The following is a 21261-nucleotide window of genomic DNA, read 5'->3' on the forward strand; positions in this document are numbered from 1 at the left end:
AGTTTGGTGAAACCGACGGCTGGTCTTAGCCTCGGTGCTCCGTCAAGAGTTTTAATAAGACTTCATTTCCAATGGAAGTGCCCTTTTCAAAATAAAAATGTGCTTGCCCTCTGAAATATAAAAATTCCAGATTGGGCTCGGGTGGTTTCACTGGGTTATGCTTTATGCAGTGTGATGGGATGGCTCCTTTGATTTGTGGTGATTTACTTTTGCTTCATTCAATTGTTTTTCTCTTTTCCAATTTGTTATTAACGTTATGGTTTAAATATTATATTAATCAAATGTTTTTAATCGGCCTCGACCAATGAATACATTTTTAAATTGTAAATATATCATTTTAAAGAAAGAAAAAAAAAACCAAATTAACCAACAAGTTTTAGGTGTCATAACTGTTAATGCCAAAACTTTGAAGACACAAAGTATTCCCATAATCTTTTTCTTGTTAATGTTTTACCTTGAGCGGACAATGACGATCATGTCCCAGAGGATTTTCAGTAGCCTGACCTCCTTGCGGCAGGCCTTGAGCTGTTTGTAGTCAGTGACGTTCACCTCAAACAGACTTGCTGATTCTTGAAGCTGCGCCATGAGGGTCTCCATCTCAAAGATGGTCATGTGACACTACAATGAAATAAAACAACAACAAAACATTTGTAAATTTCATCAACATAAAAAAGGCAGGGTTTGATGGTATACTTCTATAAAATTGTCTGTAAAGGATCAATTGCCAAGAGATACTCTTGCTTGATATCAAATCAAAAATCTTGTCTGAACACAAGTGTCTAGCTCTGGCAACATCCTCAAATTAATTTGACCCATACTTCAGAAGCGAAATTGTAACATTAGTTAAGGAGAAAATGGTGCTACTTTTTCAATTTTTATGCCTAAAAATTTGAATCTGATAAGCCGAACTGTCAGAAAAGTTTCTCAGATTGCGTAATCCAAGACTGATTATTCTTCAAGCGTGGACATAACCGCTCTGAATTTTCAGCGATATCTCAAAAAAAGCTACCACTGTTTGAATTGAGATTTTTACAAGATTTGGTTCTATTATATACATATCTACATTTTGTAGTATTATAACAATCAATGTGGATGATGTATAAGAAAAAAAAAGGGGGAAAAAAAGGAAATTGATGTTGACTTACTTCATCGAGAGCTCTGTACGGATCATTGAAATCAAAGATGAACGGTGCCTCCTTGCGGAATCTCTCTCTGAACTCATGCTGCTTGACCTGAGAAACAAAGACAAAAAGTTTCCTTCAGTTTCAGAAAATCGACATGCTAAAAATAGCTTAAAAAAATGGAATTATGTGGAGGACCGTTTCAATGGTCTGCGCATAATTAACAGCAACTTTTTTCATATTTTATTAGAGAATGTGATCTGGTTTCCAAAATGTTATCAATGTGAAATGGTTTTTAAACATTGGTTATAGAATATGATCTGGTTCCCAGACTTACGTCAAACGAGGTGCACTTCCTACGGATGATGGAGACCTCGTTGGCCTGTAAGGGCGCCACCTGCTGCTTGACAGTGATGGCAATCTTCTTGGTGTTATTCCACTGTTCTGGAAGCTCCTAAATTGGTATCAAATGACAAAATAACACTGTGGTTAAACCTTTGAGAAAAAGCACCCAAGCAGCTTCAGGTTTATTTTAAATCAATCAAACACAGGCCAACCACACATCACCCAAACCATTTTATTTTTTGTTATTGGTTGCAAGAATCAGGAGAGTCATTACTTACGAAAAAGGTATGTTGAAATGATGGCTTTTTCACATTTTGGTTACCACTGGGGTTATAGATTCGGAGGAGTTTTTGGAAACAGTATCCAAAGCACTAGAGAAGTAGACCAAAACCTATGGATTTGTTTATTTGTGGACAAAAATATTGCCTGATTTTCTTCACCAGGCTAACATAAAAAGTCTGAATTCAGCCAAAAGTATGAACAATTTCATCCCTGAAGAATTATCAGTGTGGTTGAGCAGCACTTGATCTTCAAAAAGATTTTGACAAAAACTACCATACAGTGGCTGAGCAATCTTGTGCATGATACTCAACCACAATTGCTTTTGGGATGTTTACTCGATCAAGAATTCCGTAAAGTTATACATTGTTGCAACTGGTGCCTCACTCAGTTTTTTCCTTAGCAAAGAAATTTGCTAAGCAGTATTTTATGCTTTTAAAACAGCTTTATGAAGTTGGCTCCTGGTCAAGGAAATCTAACCTGTAGCTGTGTGTGGACCTCCTCAGGCATCTCCTGGTCATAGATCTTCAAGAGCTCGATGGTCTGCTTCAGAGGCTCAAACATCTCATCGGTGGCCGACTGCCTGTCCTTAACGGCCATCAGATGACCCATACAATCCACTAGACCGTGATAGTCACCCTCTTCTACTGGCGTGGTTAGGCCGGAATTGGCTGACTTGATGAATTCTTGCAGCTCGCTCAAGCTGGGGGTTGAAAAGGAATAAAACGTGGAGTTGGAACCTTTTAGTCTTTATTATATTGCAAGGCAGTTTAGTAACACCGCATTAAAAATAAAATCATCACAATCTATGCGTCAACATAAGTTTCTAACTGGTCATTTAGGCAAGGCAACAAGATGAGGACAAATTCACAGGGCGGCTGAACACAGTAAGCAAAGTTTTCTGCTCATTTAAGTAGAACTGTTTCTTTGTAACATGAAGATCAAATTAAAAACATGTTAGCAAGAACTTATTCACAAATATAAGCCTTCAAGAAATCTCTGCTCCCAATTACAGTCTCTTCTTGTCTGTTCATCGGCATCGACAAAGTCATACGGCCAAAGTGCCTTCTCTATGTCTTCTCCCACTCTTTGGAGCAAACTCTCTCGAAACATCAAAGACTTTCTCCAAATAAACACAGACAATTTTATTTGCTTTTTCTCAATTGACTTTGAACAGCGCATTGGGGCTCCATGTGTTATGCGCTTTATTATTATTATTATTATGATTTAAAAAAAAAATCACATTTAAAAACAAATTGAGATGGGGGCATAAATGCCACGGACAAGGCGGATTGAGGTTGACAAATGGACTAGCAGACTAACCTGTTGGTGACATGATCAATGAGGTGCTGCTTGAACATGAAGCTCCATTTCTTGATGATGTTGAGCAGGGCCTGCTTGAAGGGTCTGCCGTCAACTCGGAACCACGTATCGAAGATATGGATCGCATCGATCTCATCTACCTCGTTGTAAATCTTCTCATAGGAGTCAACCTGACAGACAAGTTCATATGAGGATAACGTTTTAAAGAAATGGTTCTCAATTATCAATATTACTGGTTAACTAAAAGAAACCAACGTTTAGACCAATGGTTCTTTTCCGAACCACGCTAACTCATTTAGCAGTAGCCATTACATGGCGTTACCGCAAACCTTTCCATATTAAAAGAAGCTCCTTGCAGACAAAAGGTCTATTGGAGTACAGAGCAAATGTGATGCAACAACGCAATTAAAAGTCAAATATACACTCGACTAAAAAATAATATTATCGAAACGAAAACTACAAGACCACCGGGTGACGGATCGTGAGTTTACTAGCCTCGACGCTAAAATCACTGACAGTCCAGAGTTAATCAGAGCCCACCGGGTGACGGATCGTGAGTTTACTAGCCTCGACGCTAAAATCACTGACAGTCCAGAGTTAATCAGAGCCCTGCAATCCTCTAGTTTTCAAGAGACGTTATTAAAAAATCCCCTAGAATGCTTGATTAGGACAGTTCATAGAGTTATCTCACAGAACTAGAGGGCGCACTGAACATATTCTATATCTATGACACCGACGTGTACTTTGCATATATTGCGCGTACAATGTTTACCTAAAAAAATGGCATGCGTGTCTACTTGCGGTCCCGATGCGTTTGTGCATGCAGCATTGCTAGTGCACCCTCTAGTTCTTATATATAACTACATTGTTCAGCTACAAACAAACAAACCTGTTCCTTAAACTGGTCCAACGTCGGGGGACACTCTGGCACCCCATCCTCAGCGTGTGCCTCGATCTCCTCGGTGGTCAAGACGTGGTTGTACAGGAGGAACTGCCTCATGAACTCCTTACGATCGTCCACCCACAGATAGGCGTAGTTATCAAAGGAGTTACGGTACTCCTGGGCCTTGTTCATGATGGTGTTGACTCGGTCCATCAGCTCTTGCCTCATGTCGGAGAGGTCAAGCATCTCCTCCAAGTCAGTCTAAAAAACAAAAAATAATAATAAAATATTAATAACAAAACTTTGTAATGCGCACATATCCACCCTTAGAGTGCTAAAGGCACCTAGATGAATGGATAATCAAAACTTACAAATACATACATGGCAAATGACAATGACAATGAAAATGCAATTACAATGAGCGGGCAAAGGCCTGAGACATCAAATGTGTTTTAAGCTGGGATTTTAAGAAGTACTGTACTTAGGATTTGAGGCATTGCATGGTGAGGTATCAATATATATTGGTTTGCGGTAACACCATGCGTGTATGTACTTGCCAGGTAGAGTTTGTTCTTAGAGAACTGTCTTGCTTTATTCTACAACCGCGGAGTAGATGTTCGGGGTTCGGGAAACTTATCAGTTCTGAAAAGAACTGTCCTGCTTTTTTAACTATAAGCCGGACGAATGGTATAGAAAATAGGCATGATGATCAAGCCATAGGCGCAAATTCAGCTAAGGCATATAAAACTCACCTGGTAGTGCTCAGATCCATTGTGCTCGGCCAGTCTTTTGACGAGGGAGGCCATTTTGTAGATATCACTGATTAGCATCTCGACTAGGTCATAGAACCCGTCAGCGATACCGTAGTCCAACGATGGCATGAAGACCATGTCTGGGACCTGCGTACAGGGTTTCAATTTAATTCCATTAAATTCAAATACTTATTTATTTCCGTACTTCCATGAAAAATATCGACAAGTACATGTAACTATGGAGTATAGCAAGAATAACATTAAGTAGCAGTTAGCAGGATAAATGTAATAAATATGGGGCCGTTTTGATAGGCAGAATCGGAGGATGGTAGATATGTGGAGGTCACAGAAAATGGTTACAATAATTCTCGCACACCCTATAAAATTTAGGTTTTTATGAAACAAGTCAATTCCCCTTTTTTTTTATTACCCTCCTCTTCGTTCACTCCCTGCTTTCTTTGTGTACTTTCATCTCCATCATTTATTTCCAGTTGACTGCTTTTGTTACACCAGTATGCCTGTTAAAGGAACACGTTGCCTTGGATCGGTCGAGTTGGTCTTTGAAAAGCGTTTGTAACCGTTTGTTATAAAGTGCATATGGGTGGAAAGATATTTTAAAAGTAGAATATAATGATCTACACAAACATGCCTCAAAATTGCACGGTTTTCCTTTTACTTCGTCGACTAACAAGGTCGGCAATTTATGGGAGTCAAATTTTTGACTCCCATAAATGGCCGCCGTGTTAGTTCGCACAGTAAAAGGAAAAGCACGCAATTTCGAGGCAAATTTGTGTGGATCATTGTATTCTACTTTTAAAACATCTTTCCAACCATATGCATTTTACAACAAACGGTTACAAACGCTTTTTTATAGACCAACTCGACCGATCCAAGGCAACGTGTTCCTTTAATGTTTACTGTGTTGTTAGACCACTAACTATTTATTTGCATTGGTTGGTAAGAAGTTTGCAACAGCATATACTATTTTTCATATTCCAAAGAGATCATAAAAACGAGCAACACAAAAGAAAATCGACTATCATTTCATTTGAGCAGGTCATAATTATGTCATGAATCAAAAATCAAACGGCACGCACCTGGAGTTCCAGTTTAGCCTCAAAGAGTGGCGACATACACTTGGTGTCTGTATTTTCCAGCATGTAGGTCATGCTACAGTTGATACAGGCAAAGAAACCATCAACCAGCATGTCGTCAACGTAGTCGATGTACGCCTTCCATGTGTCGGTGGCTGGGTCTGCCTTGAACAGCTCGCAGTTTTCCTTTAAAATAAAAAGAGGAAGAATTATTTTGACAGCTGAAGGAGGTTATTATTTAAAATGTATCTTTCAACCAAGCTCTTGGTAGGACAATTTTAAAGAGTACAAGGGCTGACCTATATGCACACATTATGGAGGCTTATCTTTACAGAAAAATTGCTTAGTTCAAACAAATTTTCCTACCGACAGAAAAAATGCTTTAGTCCAAATCAATGTTTCCTACTGGAAATTGATTACCAACCAAAACAGCACTTCATCAGCTCAGGCTTCCCCCAAAATAGTTTACTTTGTTCAAAACTATTTTGCCCACTGGAAAACAATAACCAACCAAAAGAGCGTGTCATGCGCACAGCTTCCCGCTTGTTTGTGCCCAGTGTGTCCTACTTATTTGCCCACAGCAAACATTAGTAAAGAAATATAATCTGCTTTGAGCAGCCCTATGTAACTGGGCCCTACACAACATCCTGACGCTCTACAACTTACCTTAACTAAACTGTGTATCTTCTCACCAGTAGAGGTGATCTCCCCGTACCTCTTGTTCAACCTCTCCTCTCTGTCGTCCAGCGCCAGAAGGGCGATATCTTTCAGCTCTTTCCTCTCGTATAGTGGCGTCTTGGACCAGTCCTCCATGATCTTCTTGATCTGGTCGACGTTATCCTTGGTCTTCTGCACCCTCTTCTCCAGGTCTCGCACCTGGTCCCGCGTCTCCTGGATGTACTCCCAGACCCCGTCGCCTTCCCAGCTCAGGTCCTTCTCGGCCTTCTGGAGCTGCTGGTCGATTCCGGCCAGTTGACTCTCGACCAAGGGGAACTCCACCTCCAGGACCGTCTCACGTACTTTGTTGTACCAGGCAACGGTCAGGTCTAGGTTGGCGGTGAACTTCCTCAGGGTTTCATGCTTGGCGTAGATGCCTGCTGCACTCTCGGGGATGCCTTCTTCTCCTCGAATCAAAAGGTATTTTACCTCACGGAGGACGGCAACAAGCTGACGAGAAAAAGCAGATTATAGTTATAAGAATTTAAAAAAACAAAAACCAAAAACTGACAAAACAGACCACAACATCTGACCACTTACAAAACAAAATTCTCAAAACTCCAGCTGCTTAAGCAAGAAATAGTGCCAATAAAAATTTTGCTAAGCAAAAAGAAGCAGAATACCCATCATAAATTGTACATAAGACATGTTTTTTTTAGCAGGTAACCATATTCTGGTAAGCGTTATAATAATTTTGTGCTGAGGTACTTTCCATGCTCAGGCAGCTCTATGAAACTGGGCCTACTCTTACCTTAGGATCAAAGTTGACACTGATGAGGTCTGTGTCTTTGTTTCGTGTCACAAGAGGCTGATTGAGGTTGACTTTACAGATTTCATCTACTCCTGCTGTCCATTCTTTATATACCATGTCATTGTACCTGTCATTTATTAAATTCAATTCATTAAGAACACTTAGCTTTTAGTAGGATAGGAATTGAACAGGGGGAGGGGGTTATTACTGGACCAATGCTTAAAGAAAAAACTCATGGCTAGTGGTCAATTGGTTACTTCCATGCCCAGCTGTTATTTAGCACTGACTGCTTAAATACAGTCAACCCTCAATATAAAAACCGCTTTTATAAAGACATTCCGCTTTAAAGCAATCACACAACATTGGTAAACAGTATTGTCCAAAGGCCCACACTTCGTGTATCACATCTTATATATAAAATAAATAAACCTGTGAAAATTTAGGCTCAATCGGTAATCGGAGTCGGGAGAAAATAACAGGAAAACCCGCCCTTGCTTTCACTAGTTTCGCCGTGTCATGACATGTCTTTAAAATAAATCCGTTATTCTCGATATCGAGAATTGATAATTATTTTAATGTTTTCTCAAAAAGTAAAGCATTTCATGAAATAATATTTACAGGGAAGTCTTTCACCATTCCCTTCTGTAAACCCTGTAAGTTATTTGTAAATCTGCGAACTTTTAATTTTTGTTCTGTTCAGAAAGTGTCCAATGGCTTTAAGAGTACATTCTGAAATCTCAAAACGCATTTGTTACTTTTGTGTTCCTTTGGTTTGCTAATAACCTGGCAATGAATGGAAACATTCCCCAGTAACTTCCATCGGAAAGAAACTTACTTGCTCAGCAGATCCATCATTTCTTCGTACTTAGTAAACACCGTATTGGCCTCTTCAGATTGGATGATCCTAAGACAAAGGTATATACAAAATAATCAATTTTGGTGCACTACCCTCGTATCATTCTTAATTCTAGCAAAGTGAACTTTTAAGGTCATACAAACATTAAAGCATCACAAAAATATTACATCCACCAGTATTGCCCCTGGCTAATGAACTGAGCGGGATATGCTACAAACTTCACGCATTCTGCAAACTCACACAATATACGCCTCAATCTGCACACACAAATTTTCAGGTCTTCAAACATAGATGCTAAAAATATGGCTTGTACGTGACACAAAATGCGCACGTCCAGATTTTTCTTTATGGTGAATCTTCACAGGGAGGCGGTGATATTGACCCAAAACGTGAGTGAGTTGGTCAACAAATCTAGCGAGGTGAGCTCATGATGTTTGAATGAGCAGGGGAAACACTGACATCTGCAATAATAGACATAAACTTACAAACATCACTATCTTCAAATGTTTACAAAAAACTTCTCTTTGGGAGCTGAAAGGTGGGGTCATAGATTGGTTTTTGTAGGCAAAATTACAAAGAAAGATTTAAAAAAGATCATAAAAGTCACTATGTGAAAGTTTCCGTTGAATAGTACCAAAACTTGCTGAGTAAACAGCGACGAAAATCGTCACCGTATTTTCCAACTATCTTTGAATCCATCCACATTTATCGAGGTGACAGAGGGCACCAACTGCATCTCTGGCTGCAGCATTTGCGAACGGACACCAACCCTCGGCAATGTGAGAATCAATTCATGCATAAATCATTTCTCAGATTGAAAAGTTTTGAAGTGAAAATTATCTGACTTCTAAGGGAATCCTTTCCAAAAAATAGTTGAAACTATCAACAGCTTCTCACCAAGTGAGTTTTTACGTTCATCAATTTTTGCACTTTACCAATCTATGACCCTACGTTTAAGTGAATGCACATTTAATTTGGTAAATTTCCGTAGGCCTTTCATAAAAAAACATCAACAAAATTGGCCTCTTTAAAACAAAGAACATTCAAAATGAAGAAAGAAAAAACACAGGTTTGAAAAGATAACAAACAACCCTGTTAAATAGAAAGCAATTAGTGACATTATTTTTTTATCCATCTCATTTAAAAGACAGGACAATACAGTAATCATATAAAAGTGCTTCCAAAGAACGACCGTTTGGGCTCTGTAAACATATTGCAAAAATTAGTACCAACAATATATCAAGAACACAAAAATGAACCGTTGCTATATAAAAACCAAAGAACCAGAACACTGTGAAATCATTTCACCTCACATGCGTTGCCAATAAGAGGATTACAAAGTGTGCAGTTATTTTATCTCTAAAATTAATTATGTGCATACATTATACTTAGTACAGTTCATCATTACTGTTTAGTCCACACAGGTCTTTCATTTGAAAACGCATATTGAGATGAATGTCGATCATAAATTCAAAGAACAGCAAGTCCCAACCACTGTCTGAAGGTATTTTCCCAGCATTGAAACCATGGGCAGCGCACCAAATGTGTGCCTCTTGTCACTATCCCCTGGAAGGGACGTACTGAAAAACAGTGCTGATTGGCTCCCAAATGTGACTACATGCTTGTTAATAACTCTTGAGCGCTTGTAGGATGCTTAGCATGGTCCCATGTGTTGTGTAACGCATGTAAAAGAACCCAGTGCACTTATCGAAAAGAGAAGGGGTTCGCCCCGGTGTTCCTGGTTGTGGCTGCTGTATGCGCCGTAGCACCTTGTAAACCCTTATAAGGTGCTAACTAATTGGGTCCCAAAATTCATCACTGCAATAACCTATCTTTCTGAAAGTTTGTATTTAGACCTTATGCATTGACGTCATCCAGCCGCGATCTTAGAGGAAAAAGGGTGACGAAACAATCGAGACGCACGGATTTGTACGCACAGCGCACAGTATTGTCCAATGAACAACCTGCTTTTGACCTCTAGGTGAGGGCGCCCTACTGAAATGACGTCATGTGCGTAAGGTCAATACTCAGCGCCTGGAGTACCTTGTTTGGTAGATATGTGCGCTATATAAGACTTTGATATTATTATTATTATTAGTACAAGTGTGTGAAAATGCAAGTATTTTGATGCAATTCCATTTTTAAAATGAATCATGTTTTCTACACAGTCACCCTAAGCTACACAGTTAGACAACATAAGATCAAAGTTTAATGAGAGGGGACCAGTTGCTCTTTGACTTGAGGCCTCTTTTGCAGGTAAAATACATGAGTGGGCCAAATATATGAGCGGGAATGCTGGGGAAAAATTATGTGGCTAGATTGTTGCGTGTAACAGTTGACTCAAGAGACAAAACCAATCAACAAAACAAAACAAAAACACTTATAAAAACTTAAAATCATGAGCTTTCCATAGTTTTGTTTAAAGACATCTGTAAAGAAATCCACAGGTACAACCCCAATAGCCCTCCTTGACCAACAGGTAGTTTCCCCAACACCCGCTTGAAGAAAGAAAAGAAAATCTTTAGAAAAGACTTTAACACATTGCTTCATCATTCAAATGTAAACACAAAATAATGAACAAGAAATAACCCAACACAACCAGCAAAATACTTTCAAGTGTTTCTGAATGACCATGGTATTCTCCCCTTAACCCACTGCACTAAAAACAAAGAAAGGTAAACAAGAAAGTGCCAATTTAGTTTAGTTACTCATACAAAGCAAAAATTGAAAAGTCTGAGCATGTGCATAAACAGTAATACACCTTTAAAGCTTCACCTGGATAAAACCGTGCAAAAAGCAAGGAAATACATGCAAAACTGTGCAAAAAAGAATTCAAACAAATAACAACCAAATGACTGCAAACAAAAACCCAAAAGCAAAGACAGCAAGCAAGGAATAATAAACGCTTCAAAAGGGGTTAAACTTGGGAGTCTGATGGTAGGGTCCTGATGCATGAACCATTTGTGCCTCAATCATGTACCTAAAAATTCTGAATCTGAATTTTGTTGATAACTTCTTGCTCAAGTCTGCAGCCCAAATGTGCGATAATGGCATTTTCACTACATAAGCCATTTGAGTGGTCTGATTTTCTTGCATTGATGGTTTAACTGAATAAAATAGCTAGCTGTTTTGTTTAATTTGCATGTTGCACAGTTGCAATCATATTTCTTAAATAATTTTTCCTTGTGGCAAAATCCTGCCGCTCAACAACACAATTGTGCCATTTTCAACTTGCAACTCATTGCTTTTCAAATCAAAATTCATGGTTGAGCAACGAAATGGGAAATGCTTGGAACCCAACATCAAACAATACCACAAAACAAATCCAAAAAGAACAAAAATAAATCCAAGGAGTGCTTGGTCAATGGCGGATGTCCGTCTTTCGTTACCTCTTGACTCCAGTTCTGCTCAGCTCAAAGAAGATGAAAGGGTACCGCAAGATATCAATCAAAGAAAAGGGACATGCAAAATGGTTTGATGCAATGTGAGAATCAGAAAATCAGAAAAACATAGTGTGGGGGATGGTACTCAAATAGTTTAAGAACATGCAGTTCACGTCGGATTGCACATCAGAGGGTCTGTACACCGTTGGTTAGTGACACCAAGTATTAGTTGGCTTGTATTATCAACTGAATAATTAAAAATTTGTAATTAATGGTTACATAAGCAAGATTAGATATTGGGTGTGTCATGTACTTCATTTTAAGAGCCCTACAGGAAAAGCTTCTTCCCCGTTCTAGCAGGTTTTTCTTGATAACATTCAGTAAACTTCATGTGAAACTATTGGCAACTTTCAGAGCTACCAATATTTGTATCTTGCAATCAGGGAGATTGCAAATTTCCACAGTCAGGGAGTTTCCCAAATGTGTTCATCAGAACATGGACAGATTGTTTTATTTTTACTGAACTTTCTGCAGAATCAAGGAGAGTTGAACTCTATAATATTATTTTGGGGATAATGGAAAACTGTTTCTCAAAATTATCATTTGTGCTGATCATGCTGATAGGGGAAAGAGCAAACTTGAGTTGGGGAAGGGTACAGTACAAGCATTTAGGCATGTATACTATTGATATTCAAATGAAACAAGCCTCTCATTGTCTTAATGAAGGGGACAATTATGTAATATGCCAAAGGTGTACAGTTCCTTTCACAGTGGTTTTAAGGACCTCAAGCTAATAGCATTCATTCCAAGTGCAAAGGCATGCAATTGATGATCAGTGCAGTATGAATGGCAAGACTGTAGTAGAAGAAGATATCACAGATATTATGACTTCGGCTACTGGCATTGTAGAAGTGTAGTGTGAATGGAGTAATCTAGCCAGAGCCAATGCCTGTGAGCCAGAGATGGTCTGAGAGTAGCTTCAATGAAACAAAGTGCAATCTATACACCTATGATGTATCTAGGTTCAAAGTCTACAACCTTGCCAGCCATCTGGCTTTTGTAAATTGAGAATAATTGTCAGAAGTCTTTGAAACCAAATAAAGCGGTTTCACTATCATGGGCCAATTTCAGAGAGCTGCTCGACGGTAGGTAAAATTTCTGCTTAGTCTAGCTGGAAAATGCTTAAGCAAAAGTGTATTTCACAAGGATTGGATGGACAGCTTGCGAGTCCACTATCATTTGCAAACAGATAGTGCTGAAAAATAGCATGGCTTTTCCTATGCATACTGCTAGAAGCGCTGTGAAATGAAAATTGCACATTAAGTACAAAATCAGCCGTTTTGCAGCTCTATGAAATTGGGCCCAGGTCTTAGTGAAAAATACTTGTTTTCTTTTACTGTTAAGCTGACTACAATGACTTGAATTATATGTGAAAGTTGACTTGATAAAAAACAAATCTCCATATGATAATTACTCAAATATTCAAAAGTGGGTTTTCGGGGTGAATCAAATTACTTACGGGTGTTCAATGTGCTTAAAACTTGCCATAGGGCTGCTTAGTCTCGAGCGGAGCTCCATGGACCATTTGAGTGCCCCGGCCGCCTCTGGCATGTTTTTGTTGAGCGGGGCCCGACCGTCCTTCTGGCCGATTTGGCCCATCTGTATGTCGTAGATTTCCTTGGCCCTGTCCAGGTCGAAGTTGAACATGGACAGGAGGACGGGGTACTTGGGCTCAAAGTCATCCTTAATAACTGGACGGTCAAGCATCGGCCCATAGCAGTCCAGCATCTGTGGAAGTACACACATACTTACATTAATATGGGCACCACTACATCATAAACACAGCGCATTAGATCGGATATAACAACTGTTTGTTTAACACTTCCTGAATTGACAAAACAAGTCAGATTCTCTGATTGAGATAACAAAGTAAAGAGGGGTCCGCAGTCAAAAATAGAAGTAATCATCCAAAGGGTCCAGCACCCTTGCTTCTTACTTCTCTGCTTGTTTCACCTGATGAAGAATGAGATCTAGGAATCTTCAACAGTAGTTTCTTTGATGATCTCAGATTGTGCCGAGGATGGTATGAACACACTATTTCTTATATTGATCCCTTGCACGCACATCACACGCGGCGACTGTGCCACGCTCACCATTTTGGTGGGCAATAGGTTAACGTGTAAACGCTGCGTCGCCTAAAATGCACTCTTCACTGAATAACGCACAGTGACATTGGCCACTAAATGGCGCATCCAAGATTATTCTGATGATGACGTCAGGTGAATTGGGTCAATACACTGGGGCTTGATCAAGAAGTGCTTTCCAAGTCAACAAGATGAGTTTGACATAAGCTTATTTGACATGGGAGAGAAGTAAGGCATTGTCCGAAGTAAGCCGTGTCCAACTAAGGCTACAGCTACGGCTAGATCGCGTGCGTCTGCCTGTTCTTCAACACTGGCAGACACGCTGATCTAGCTAAAGCTGTGGATGAAGACGCCCTTATACTCAGAGGAGATGTGCTGGGCCAACCAACTTACCTTAAAGATAGATTCCAGGCCAGAGCAGTCATCAAATCCCTGGCAGAGCAGAGATCCAAGACGTCGATCCAAGTCATAAACTTGCTTCTCAAAGACATTGTAATCATCAAGGAACTCCTGTCATAAAAAACCCAAAAACATTTAATAGCAGGGGGAATAGCAGTTCCTGGTTGATAGCGCCCTTTACTTGTGAATCTATCAGTGATGGAAATTAACCTCAGTAGTAAGATAATAAACAACAGAAGCGGTTTGAACCAAAACTAGTCGTGACACTGAAATGACCTTAACCCTTTCCCAAGCCACATAGTCATATTCCTTTCAGCCGTATCTAATTTTAGATTAGGTACTTTGAATTACAATGGTTTTTTTTGCCGAGGCGTCTTACCTGGCACTGTGGGTCCAATCCATCGTAGCTTCTCTCCGAGAAGACCTTGACGTACTCCAGGAACTCCTCATGGATTTTCTCTACCTGAACGCTCAGCATTCTTCCCTTCATGCCTCCCATCTCTGTCTTCTCCAACTTGCTGAACTCAACGGTGGTCTCAAAAAGTTTCTAGAACAAAAAAAACAAAAAAAATATGATAACTTTTATGACTTGTATTGGTTTTTGAGGTACCGTTTTTATATTACACTACACATGTTGCCATCTGTGAAGTCATAGTGCATCACATGTAAAACCAAATTTTATATCAAACATTCATGGCGAAGATCTCAACAGAAAGCCAATCCTTCTGGGAAAGCACAACAAACTTCACTGAAGAAGGACTGAGTAACACTCTGCACTTATGCAAACAATAGACCGATCCATTAGGCTCCGCCCACGACGCACATGTGAGCAAGAACATGTGAGCCTCTCCAATGCCTTTCTGCACAACTCTGCCGCGCGCGCCAAGCATACGCGCATGCATGTCGGACCTTATTTGTCGGACCTTCGTTGCATTGTGATTGGTCAATACGCAATGGGGCGGAGCTTAATGGATCGGTCTATTGAACAAGCTCGGTAATACGATCTCAGACAACGTGTCAAGGTTCACAAACGTAAGTTTACTGACGCAACGATTGTGTGAGTGAGGGACATAAAGGTATTTTGTTTGAAATGGTAGTAAACTGGGAAGTAAACTCTTACATTTTTCCAACAACGTGAGACTTGATTTACTTTATCAGTCCAGACTTACCTCCAGTATTTCCAGTCTCTCCATAAACTTGTCCATACGGGCAAACACCATGGAGGAGGCAAACTCCCACAGGATGGGCTCTCTGCCATCCTTGAAGTAGTCCTTCAGTTTGTCACGGTGCTCGGAATAGAGGTTCTTAAACCCATGAAGCACCATGAGGGCACCTTTGACTTTCTCCAGAGATTCTTCACACTCCATCTTGAAGATCTCATCGGGCGACAGGAAATTGCGGCACTGAATTTAAAGGAGAGAGGCAGTTTGTAAAGAAAATTCAAAGGAGAGAGGCAGTTTGTTAAAATTTTGAAGGAGAGGCAGTTTATTAACATTTCGAAATACAGTGCCTAATACACATCGATGTAATGGTAAGAGCAAGTAATATTCTAAAAAACCCTATGCAAAAATAACATCTGTAATAAATTTGTTTATTTACCCATACACACCGGTGTGTGTTAGCAATGTATACTCGGTACTTTCCCGAGTTCTGTGAAAAAAAAATCCCTATCCTCAATGCAAATTTAACACCTATATCTATGTAATAACATTTTCCACCAATATCAATGAAATTTAAAGCCCTGCATTTTCACCTGATCAATGAGTGAATTACAGATCTCCTGTAGGAGCACGATGATCCTTGGTGCTGTGTTGTAATACTGGGAGTTGCTCCAGATCAGGCAGACTACATGCATCAGAGGGCCAAGCTTAGGGAGTAGCTCATTGAAATCCACTTCTTCAAAGCCCTCGATGTGACTAGCCAGGGGCTTCAGGTAGGTGGTGATGTCTTGGGCCTCCTCAAGTGCTATGGTTTGAAGAAAGGAAAAGTGTTCAAAGAAACAATGCAAACAATTTTATATTTCGAAAATGTATAAGACTTGCACCATCTTTTCCAATGAAACAGCAGAAAAGTTTTATGTGATGTTATTGCTCTCTTTTATTCTACGTACCAGCTTCTACGTCCCTCTCAATATTCTTAAAAGATGGCAGGTAGCTACTTTCTGTCCTCTCCAGGAGCTGTTTCATTTTGCGCACCTTTGGGTCGCGAAGCTGCCAAATTAAAACAAGGTAACATCATTTAGCATTAAAAATAAATAGTCAGAATATCAAAAGCGGTTGTTATTATTATTATTATTATCAAAATAATGAAAGTTTCAAAAGAGACCGCACAGACCTCAAAGAAAAAACAAATTTCAACTGAAAAACAACCACTCACTACTCTACACGACACGCCCTCCCTTATACTTCAAAGGAAAAAAATGCGGAAAACAAAGATCAAAAAGATAACATTTGAATCAAAGGTATGCCATTGTTTTCTAGTTTTAGATTTCATAAAAAAATTGTTTAATATTGCCAACAAAATTAGAAGAACATGCTTTATTATATACACAACCAGAGAACGATTTCATCCAAATTTTTTGCATAGCAAAACTGCTATGCAATGTTCTTTTTTGTATAGCAAACTCAAAATTGTGCATAGCAGTCCATAAATTTTGCATAGCAAATAAAAAAAAAATAGCTTAAAATGCAGATATGTATATTTGCGCAACGGGTTAAGGTCTTAAGGCGAAATTTAAGTAAAATGCTGTTATACAAAGGGCCTAGCTTGTTACTTTAATCGTTTTCGTTGTGGAAAAAAGGAGAATAAAAGAAGTGACATCTCCCGCCACGAATCTGTGTGCTAACACGACATCCAGTGTCAACTAGTTAAGGACGCAATTACCATGGAATTGTTTGTTTTTTTATCCCACAATTTTCAATGTCTAGACTTGGTTTATTGTAAATAGACACACCAAAATCAGCCTCATCGAGTTAATTCAATGAGAAGGGGGGGGGGGTCTTAAAATTGAATTGAAAAATGAAATGCTAAAATACTATTTCTACCTCCATTCATCAACACATTTTGTTTGGACAATTAACGCAAACAAATCACAATATTAAATGAAAATCAACGAGGACACAAGGTTGTCAACCATTCACGTTGAACAGCATTTGCACCTAAGATTTTCATTACAAAAATATCAGACCAAGATTGATACAATGTCCCCCATCACCCAAATCTTGGTATTGGTCTTTCATATAAAGGGCTGCATAATTAGTTCTCAAAAATATCCACATCAACTGCTCTGGTGCCCTATGCTTCTGCTGTGTTGCCCTATGTAAATTTCCTAAACAAAGTGAGCCTTTCCTTACAGAAGTGCCTCTTACCAGAGGAAAAGCACCAGGCTAAAGACCTGATAGATACTTTAATATTCATCCAAAGAAGACTGCGAGTGAACTTCCTGTCCAGTTCTTCCTTTCATGTGTTTATATCTGAGGGTAATGCCTCTCAAGGCCCGGTCCCACTGCAGCGATAACAAAACGATAACGACGCAAAGAGAACGCATTCCATTGGTTGAATGAGCGTGTGCGTAATCCATGTGGAGCAATTCAACCAATACAATGCGTTCTCTTTGCATCGTGATCGTTATCTTCTTGTTATCGCTGCAGTGTGACTCGGCTTTTAGTGTACCTGTTGGAAGATGCACTCCAAGTTTTCACATTTAGCCTTCCAGAATTGGATCTCTACGTGGGGACCTGGGTTCAGACCTTCCAGTAGGGGCTGAGCAGAGTCCCTTTTGAGCACATCTCGGATCTGATGTGTCCAATCAATGATGACTGATTCGATGGAGTGGACGAGACTCCTGTCATACGAGTCATCTCTGAAGAGAAAAGATTCAAAAGGGGAGGGTTTGTACATTTTTGAAAAAAAAACACTACCATCTTTATGTAGCTTACATGCTAAATACATTGGTAAAAACTACTAATTTATTCTGCTAGCAGGACTCAAATTTAAGGGAGAAATCCACAAGACCACTGAGTTCGTACATAGCTGAAAATGTTTTACAAGATCTATCACACAGTGAAGTGTTACTATTAAATTAAAAACAAAAAAAAAGACTGCCGGACATGTCCTGTCGTGAGCTGTGGTCCAAAGGAAATATTGAGCCCTGTTGACAATCACTGGTCTGTTGCAAAAAAAAAAGTTTAACAGGTTTCAAAGTTCATATATGCGCGTGACTTGCAAAGTCTGTATGCCTCTCTTAATATTTATGCATGAGTATGTCATAATTCTAACCCAAAGGCCATACTAGGCGCAGCCACAGCAAGTGGTGGCCGACATGCGCCTTTAGCCTCATTTTGGGAAAGAATTATGACGTCATGCATGAATATTAAGAGAGGCGTTTTGCTCGTATTAGGCCCAATTTACAAGCCCAATCAACGCAAAAATGTAAGACTGTAAGGACAAAGAGCTCACTTTTCTTCTGCTTCTGCAGCATACTCCACTTTTTCTGAGCCGACTGGAAGAGGGAGGAGAGTTTTCCCCTTAACCTGACCAGCGACTACGTACACACTGCTCTTCAGATTGTGAACGTGTCTCAAGACATCTTGAGAGACAACGTACGGCCACTGCTCATGGTTTCTTGGATTTGACAAAAGTGGTACGAGAACCTGTTGAAGAGGACAAGAAGTACATTGAAGAAGGAGTTAGCAACAGATGGGAAATGGAAACGCAAATGTAGGATAAAGAAATTAAATATTTGGAAAGGCGGCAGCATCAGAAACATTTATCTAATATTGCAATTTTGTGGAGGTTAAATCACGGATAATTTTCCGCACGTCACCACCAATTTATCCGCCGTTAATTAACTCCAAAACCACTTGAACAAAAAAAGTTGGTGGCGAGGTCGTAAATTTTTTTCTAAATTGGTTTTAATTTTTTTTCATGGATGTGACAAGAGGGGTACAAGAACCTGTTGAAGAGGACAAGAAGAACATTGAAGAAGGAATTGGAAGGGAAATGCAAATGGAAATGTAAATTTCATGGGGGTTTAAGTTATTAAATATTTTAAATGTGTGGAACGACGGCAACATCAGAGAATATCTCCAAGTAAAAATTTTGCAATTGTTTTGAAGTTAAACTTGTTTTACAATTCTTTTCACTTTCAGTTTTAAACTTTTTAAAAAGTTTCTGTATCCTGCCATCCATAGCCAACGCTTTTTCACTAACTTTTACAAAAAAAGGAACAAATAATTTGTTAAGTTAATGTAATATTCTTGGTTGGGTGTTACTATTGTAATATTCTTGGTTGGGTTTGGGTCCTTCTTCCTCACGTACATGCGGAGTAGTAGTAGTAAGTTAATCGGGAGGGCTTGAACTTGAAGTTGACGTTGAATAATTAAAGTTCGCCACAGAACAAACGGAAAAGTTTCCGTATGGCGCCACCACTTTTTCATTCGAAATAAAATAATATAGTATCTAATTTACCTGATTGATATATCCCTTTTTGTAAAAATGAGTGAAAAAGTGGTGGCGCCATACGGAAAGTTATCCGAACAAACAAATGACAAGTTGAACTCGAAAGTAAGTTGATGTCACGATAAATGATTTTATTAAGAGTTCTCTTCTCGAACCCTCCTGTTCTCCAGTCTAGCTCAAACTAAACTCTTCCTTTTACATTCCTTTTCTTTATTCCAAACCTTGTTATTAATTATCTTCTAAATCACAATATTCTTAATTCCAAACCAACCGCGCGCACGCTCGCGCTTAGTAGTTAGCTCACGCTTTGCAGTTGGTTTAGGGTAGATCACTACAAGTTACAACTATTTATTTAAATACTCTTTCATTTCATCACAAATGAAAAAGTGAGAATGGCAGGATACGGAAACTTGGAAAACCTTTCTGGTCCCACATTCCCCCACTGTCCCATCCAATCAGAAATAAATTAGGCCCAGTCCAATTCCAACATGTCAACCAAACAAATGGTGTAAACTAAATTGATTTCACTTTGAATTTAAGACAAATAAAATACAAACCTCATCCACAAGAGCAGAAAGCTGCTCCAATGGTGAATATGACAGATCTCCATACACAACATTCTGCTTGAAGCTGTCTTTACCGAGGGCCTCCCTACTTTTCTTAATAAAATATATTGCCTTGTTGTTCTTCAGCGACTGTGGAAATTCAGAGGACGGTGTGATCAAACCGGCTGCATTTACAGTGAAAACTAGCTGTGGAATGTCTGCTTTTTCAAGGAATTCCAATATTAGAATCCTGTTGTCCTCTACACCAATACATTTTGCCCACTTGTCCGGCTTCAGTTTGTAACTTTTCAGAATGTAATCTGAGATAAATTCGAATCTTGCATCGGCAACGTCTCCCATCTTGGATTTTGAAAGAGTACAATTTTAGTCCGAAACGATATTTCTTCCGAATAAGACGGTTGTCACAACTTCTTGCTGCAATCAGTAGTGTCTACACATTTTCTGCTTTCGTTCGTCAGCATTTACCATGGGAAATTTTCAAATTTCCAGACGAAATTCGTGAGTTTTAAACTCTCCTGTAGATTCGTTGCCCTCCCGCGAGCGCTCCTACACAAAACGTATCGATTCAAAATGGCGGTACCGTGTAAATTGATCGCTCCCTATGCGGTTGCTAGGGACGTCAACTTTTGTTTACTTTTTTGCCGAGTATACATTTCGGTCTCGTCCGTGCCTCTGTATAGCGCAGTTTTCCGATTAGTCAAACCAGTCTAATTCAATTAATCAATTATTCACGAGTAGAGTGCCGCATCAAAATATAACTGTCTTGTCAGTTTATAAACACGTCTATTGTTGGCAGTTGACTTCCTTTTTTGGGTCGTTGTTCGCATTTGTCAATTCGTTTACCATATATTTTGTATTATTATTTTAACACAAAATGTTCTGTGGAGGTACGTATGGCCCTCAATTTAAAATAAGGGGGTTGGCAACTTGCAACGGACCTTTCTATTGACAAACACACGGCGCTTGGCACGGTGGCCGTCCAGTATGCTAGCAAATCATTCAAGATGTTCAAAATGTCTCGAATTTTTAACACATTGTAACAAAATGTGTAAATGTGTCCTAAGAAAACTGTGGCTATCTTTTTTGTACATTCGTGTTTTTCCCAACCTTGGGCGTTGGCACTATAGAAAGGGCGATGAAGATCAAGGCGTCTTTTACGATCACAAACCTGTGGCTACTATACATGGC

At 39.4% G+C, this 21261-nt stretch overlaps 1 protein-coding gene across 2 annotated transcripts in view; it reads right to left on the bottom strand.

Moving 5' to 3' along the window:
• Positions 1–20609, bottom strand: part of LOC117293116 (dynein beta chain, ciliary) — a 60882-nt gene extending 40273 nt beyond the window's left edge. The window contains exons 1-21 of one of the 2 annotated variants that reach the window (XM_033775334.1): positions 20065–20609; positions 18506–18699; positions 17720–17909; positions 16158–16257; positions 15801–16012; positions 15217–15450; positions 14427–14594; positions 14042–14158; positions 13024–13292; positions 11511–11525; positions 8101–8169; positions 7266–7392; positions 6464–6964; positions 5801–5983; positions 4704–4850; positions 3958–4212; positions 3069–3238; positions 2226–2448; positions 1459–1575; positions 1146–1232; positions 455–618 (exon numbers count right to left, since the gene is read on the bottom strand). In XM_033775334.1, the coding sequence (XP_033631225.1) occupies positions 455–618; positions 1146–1232; positions 1459–1575; positions 2226–2448; positions 3069–3238; positions 3958–4212; positions 4704–4850; positions 5801–5983; positions 6464–6964; positions 7266–7392; positions 8101–8169; positions 11511–11525; positions 13024–13292; positions 14042–14158; positions 14427–14594; positions 15217–15450; positions 15801–16012; positions 16158–16257; positions 17720–17909; positions 18506–18699; positions 20065–20412 (3890 nt within the window). In that variant the 5' untranslated portion in view covers positions 20413–20609. The remainder of the gene's footprint in view (positions 1–454; positions 619–1145; positions 1233–1458; positions 1576–2225; positions 2449–3068; positions 3239–3957; positions 4213–4703; positions 4851–5800; positions 5984–6463; positions 6965–7265; positions 7393–8100; positions 8170–11510; positions 11526–13023; positions 13293–14041; positions 14159–14426; positions 14595–15216; positions 15451–15800; positions 16013–16157; positions 16258–17719; positions 17910–18505; positions 18700–20064) is intronic. The other variant, XM_033775335.1, reaches the window with a different exon arrangement.
• Between the last annotated feature and the right edge of the window lie 652 nt (positions 20610–21261).

The sequence above is a fragment of the Asterias rubens genome, chromosome 7 (assembly GCF_902459465.1).
Source record: "Asterias rubens chromosome 7, eAstRub1.3, whole genome shotgun sequence".
Classification (NCBI taxonomy): domain Eukaryota; kingdom Metazoa; phylum Echinodermata; class Asteroidea; order Forcipulatida; family Asteriidae; genus Asterias; species Asterias rubens.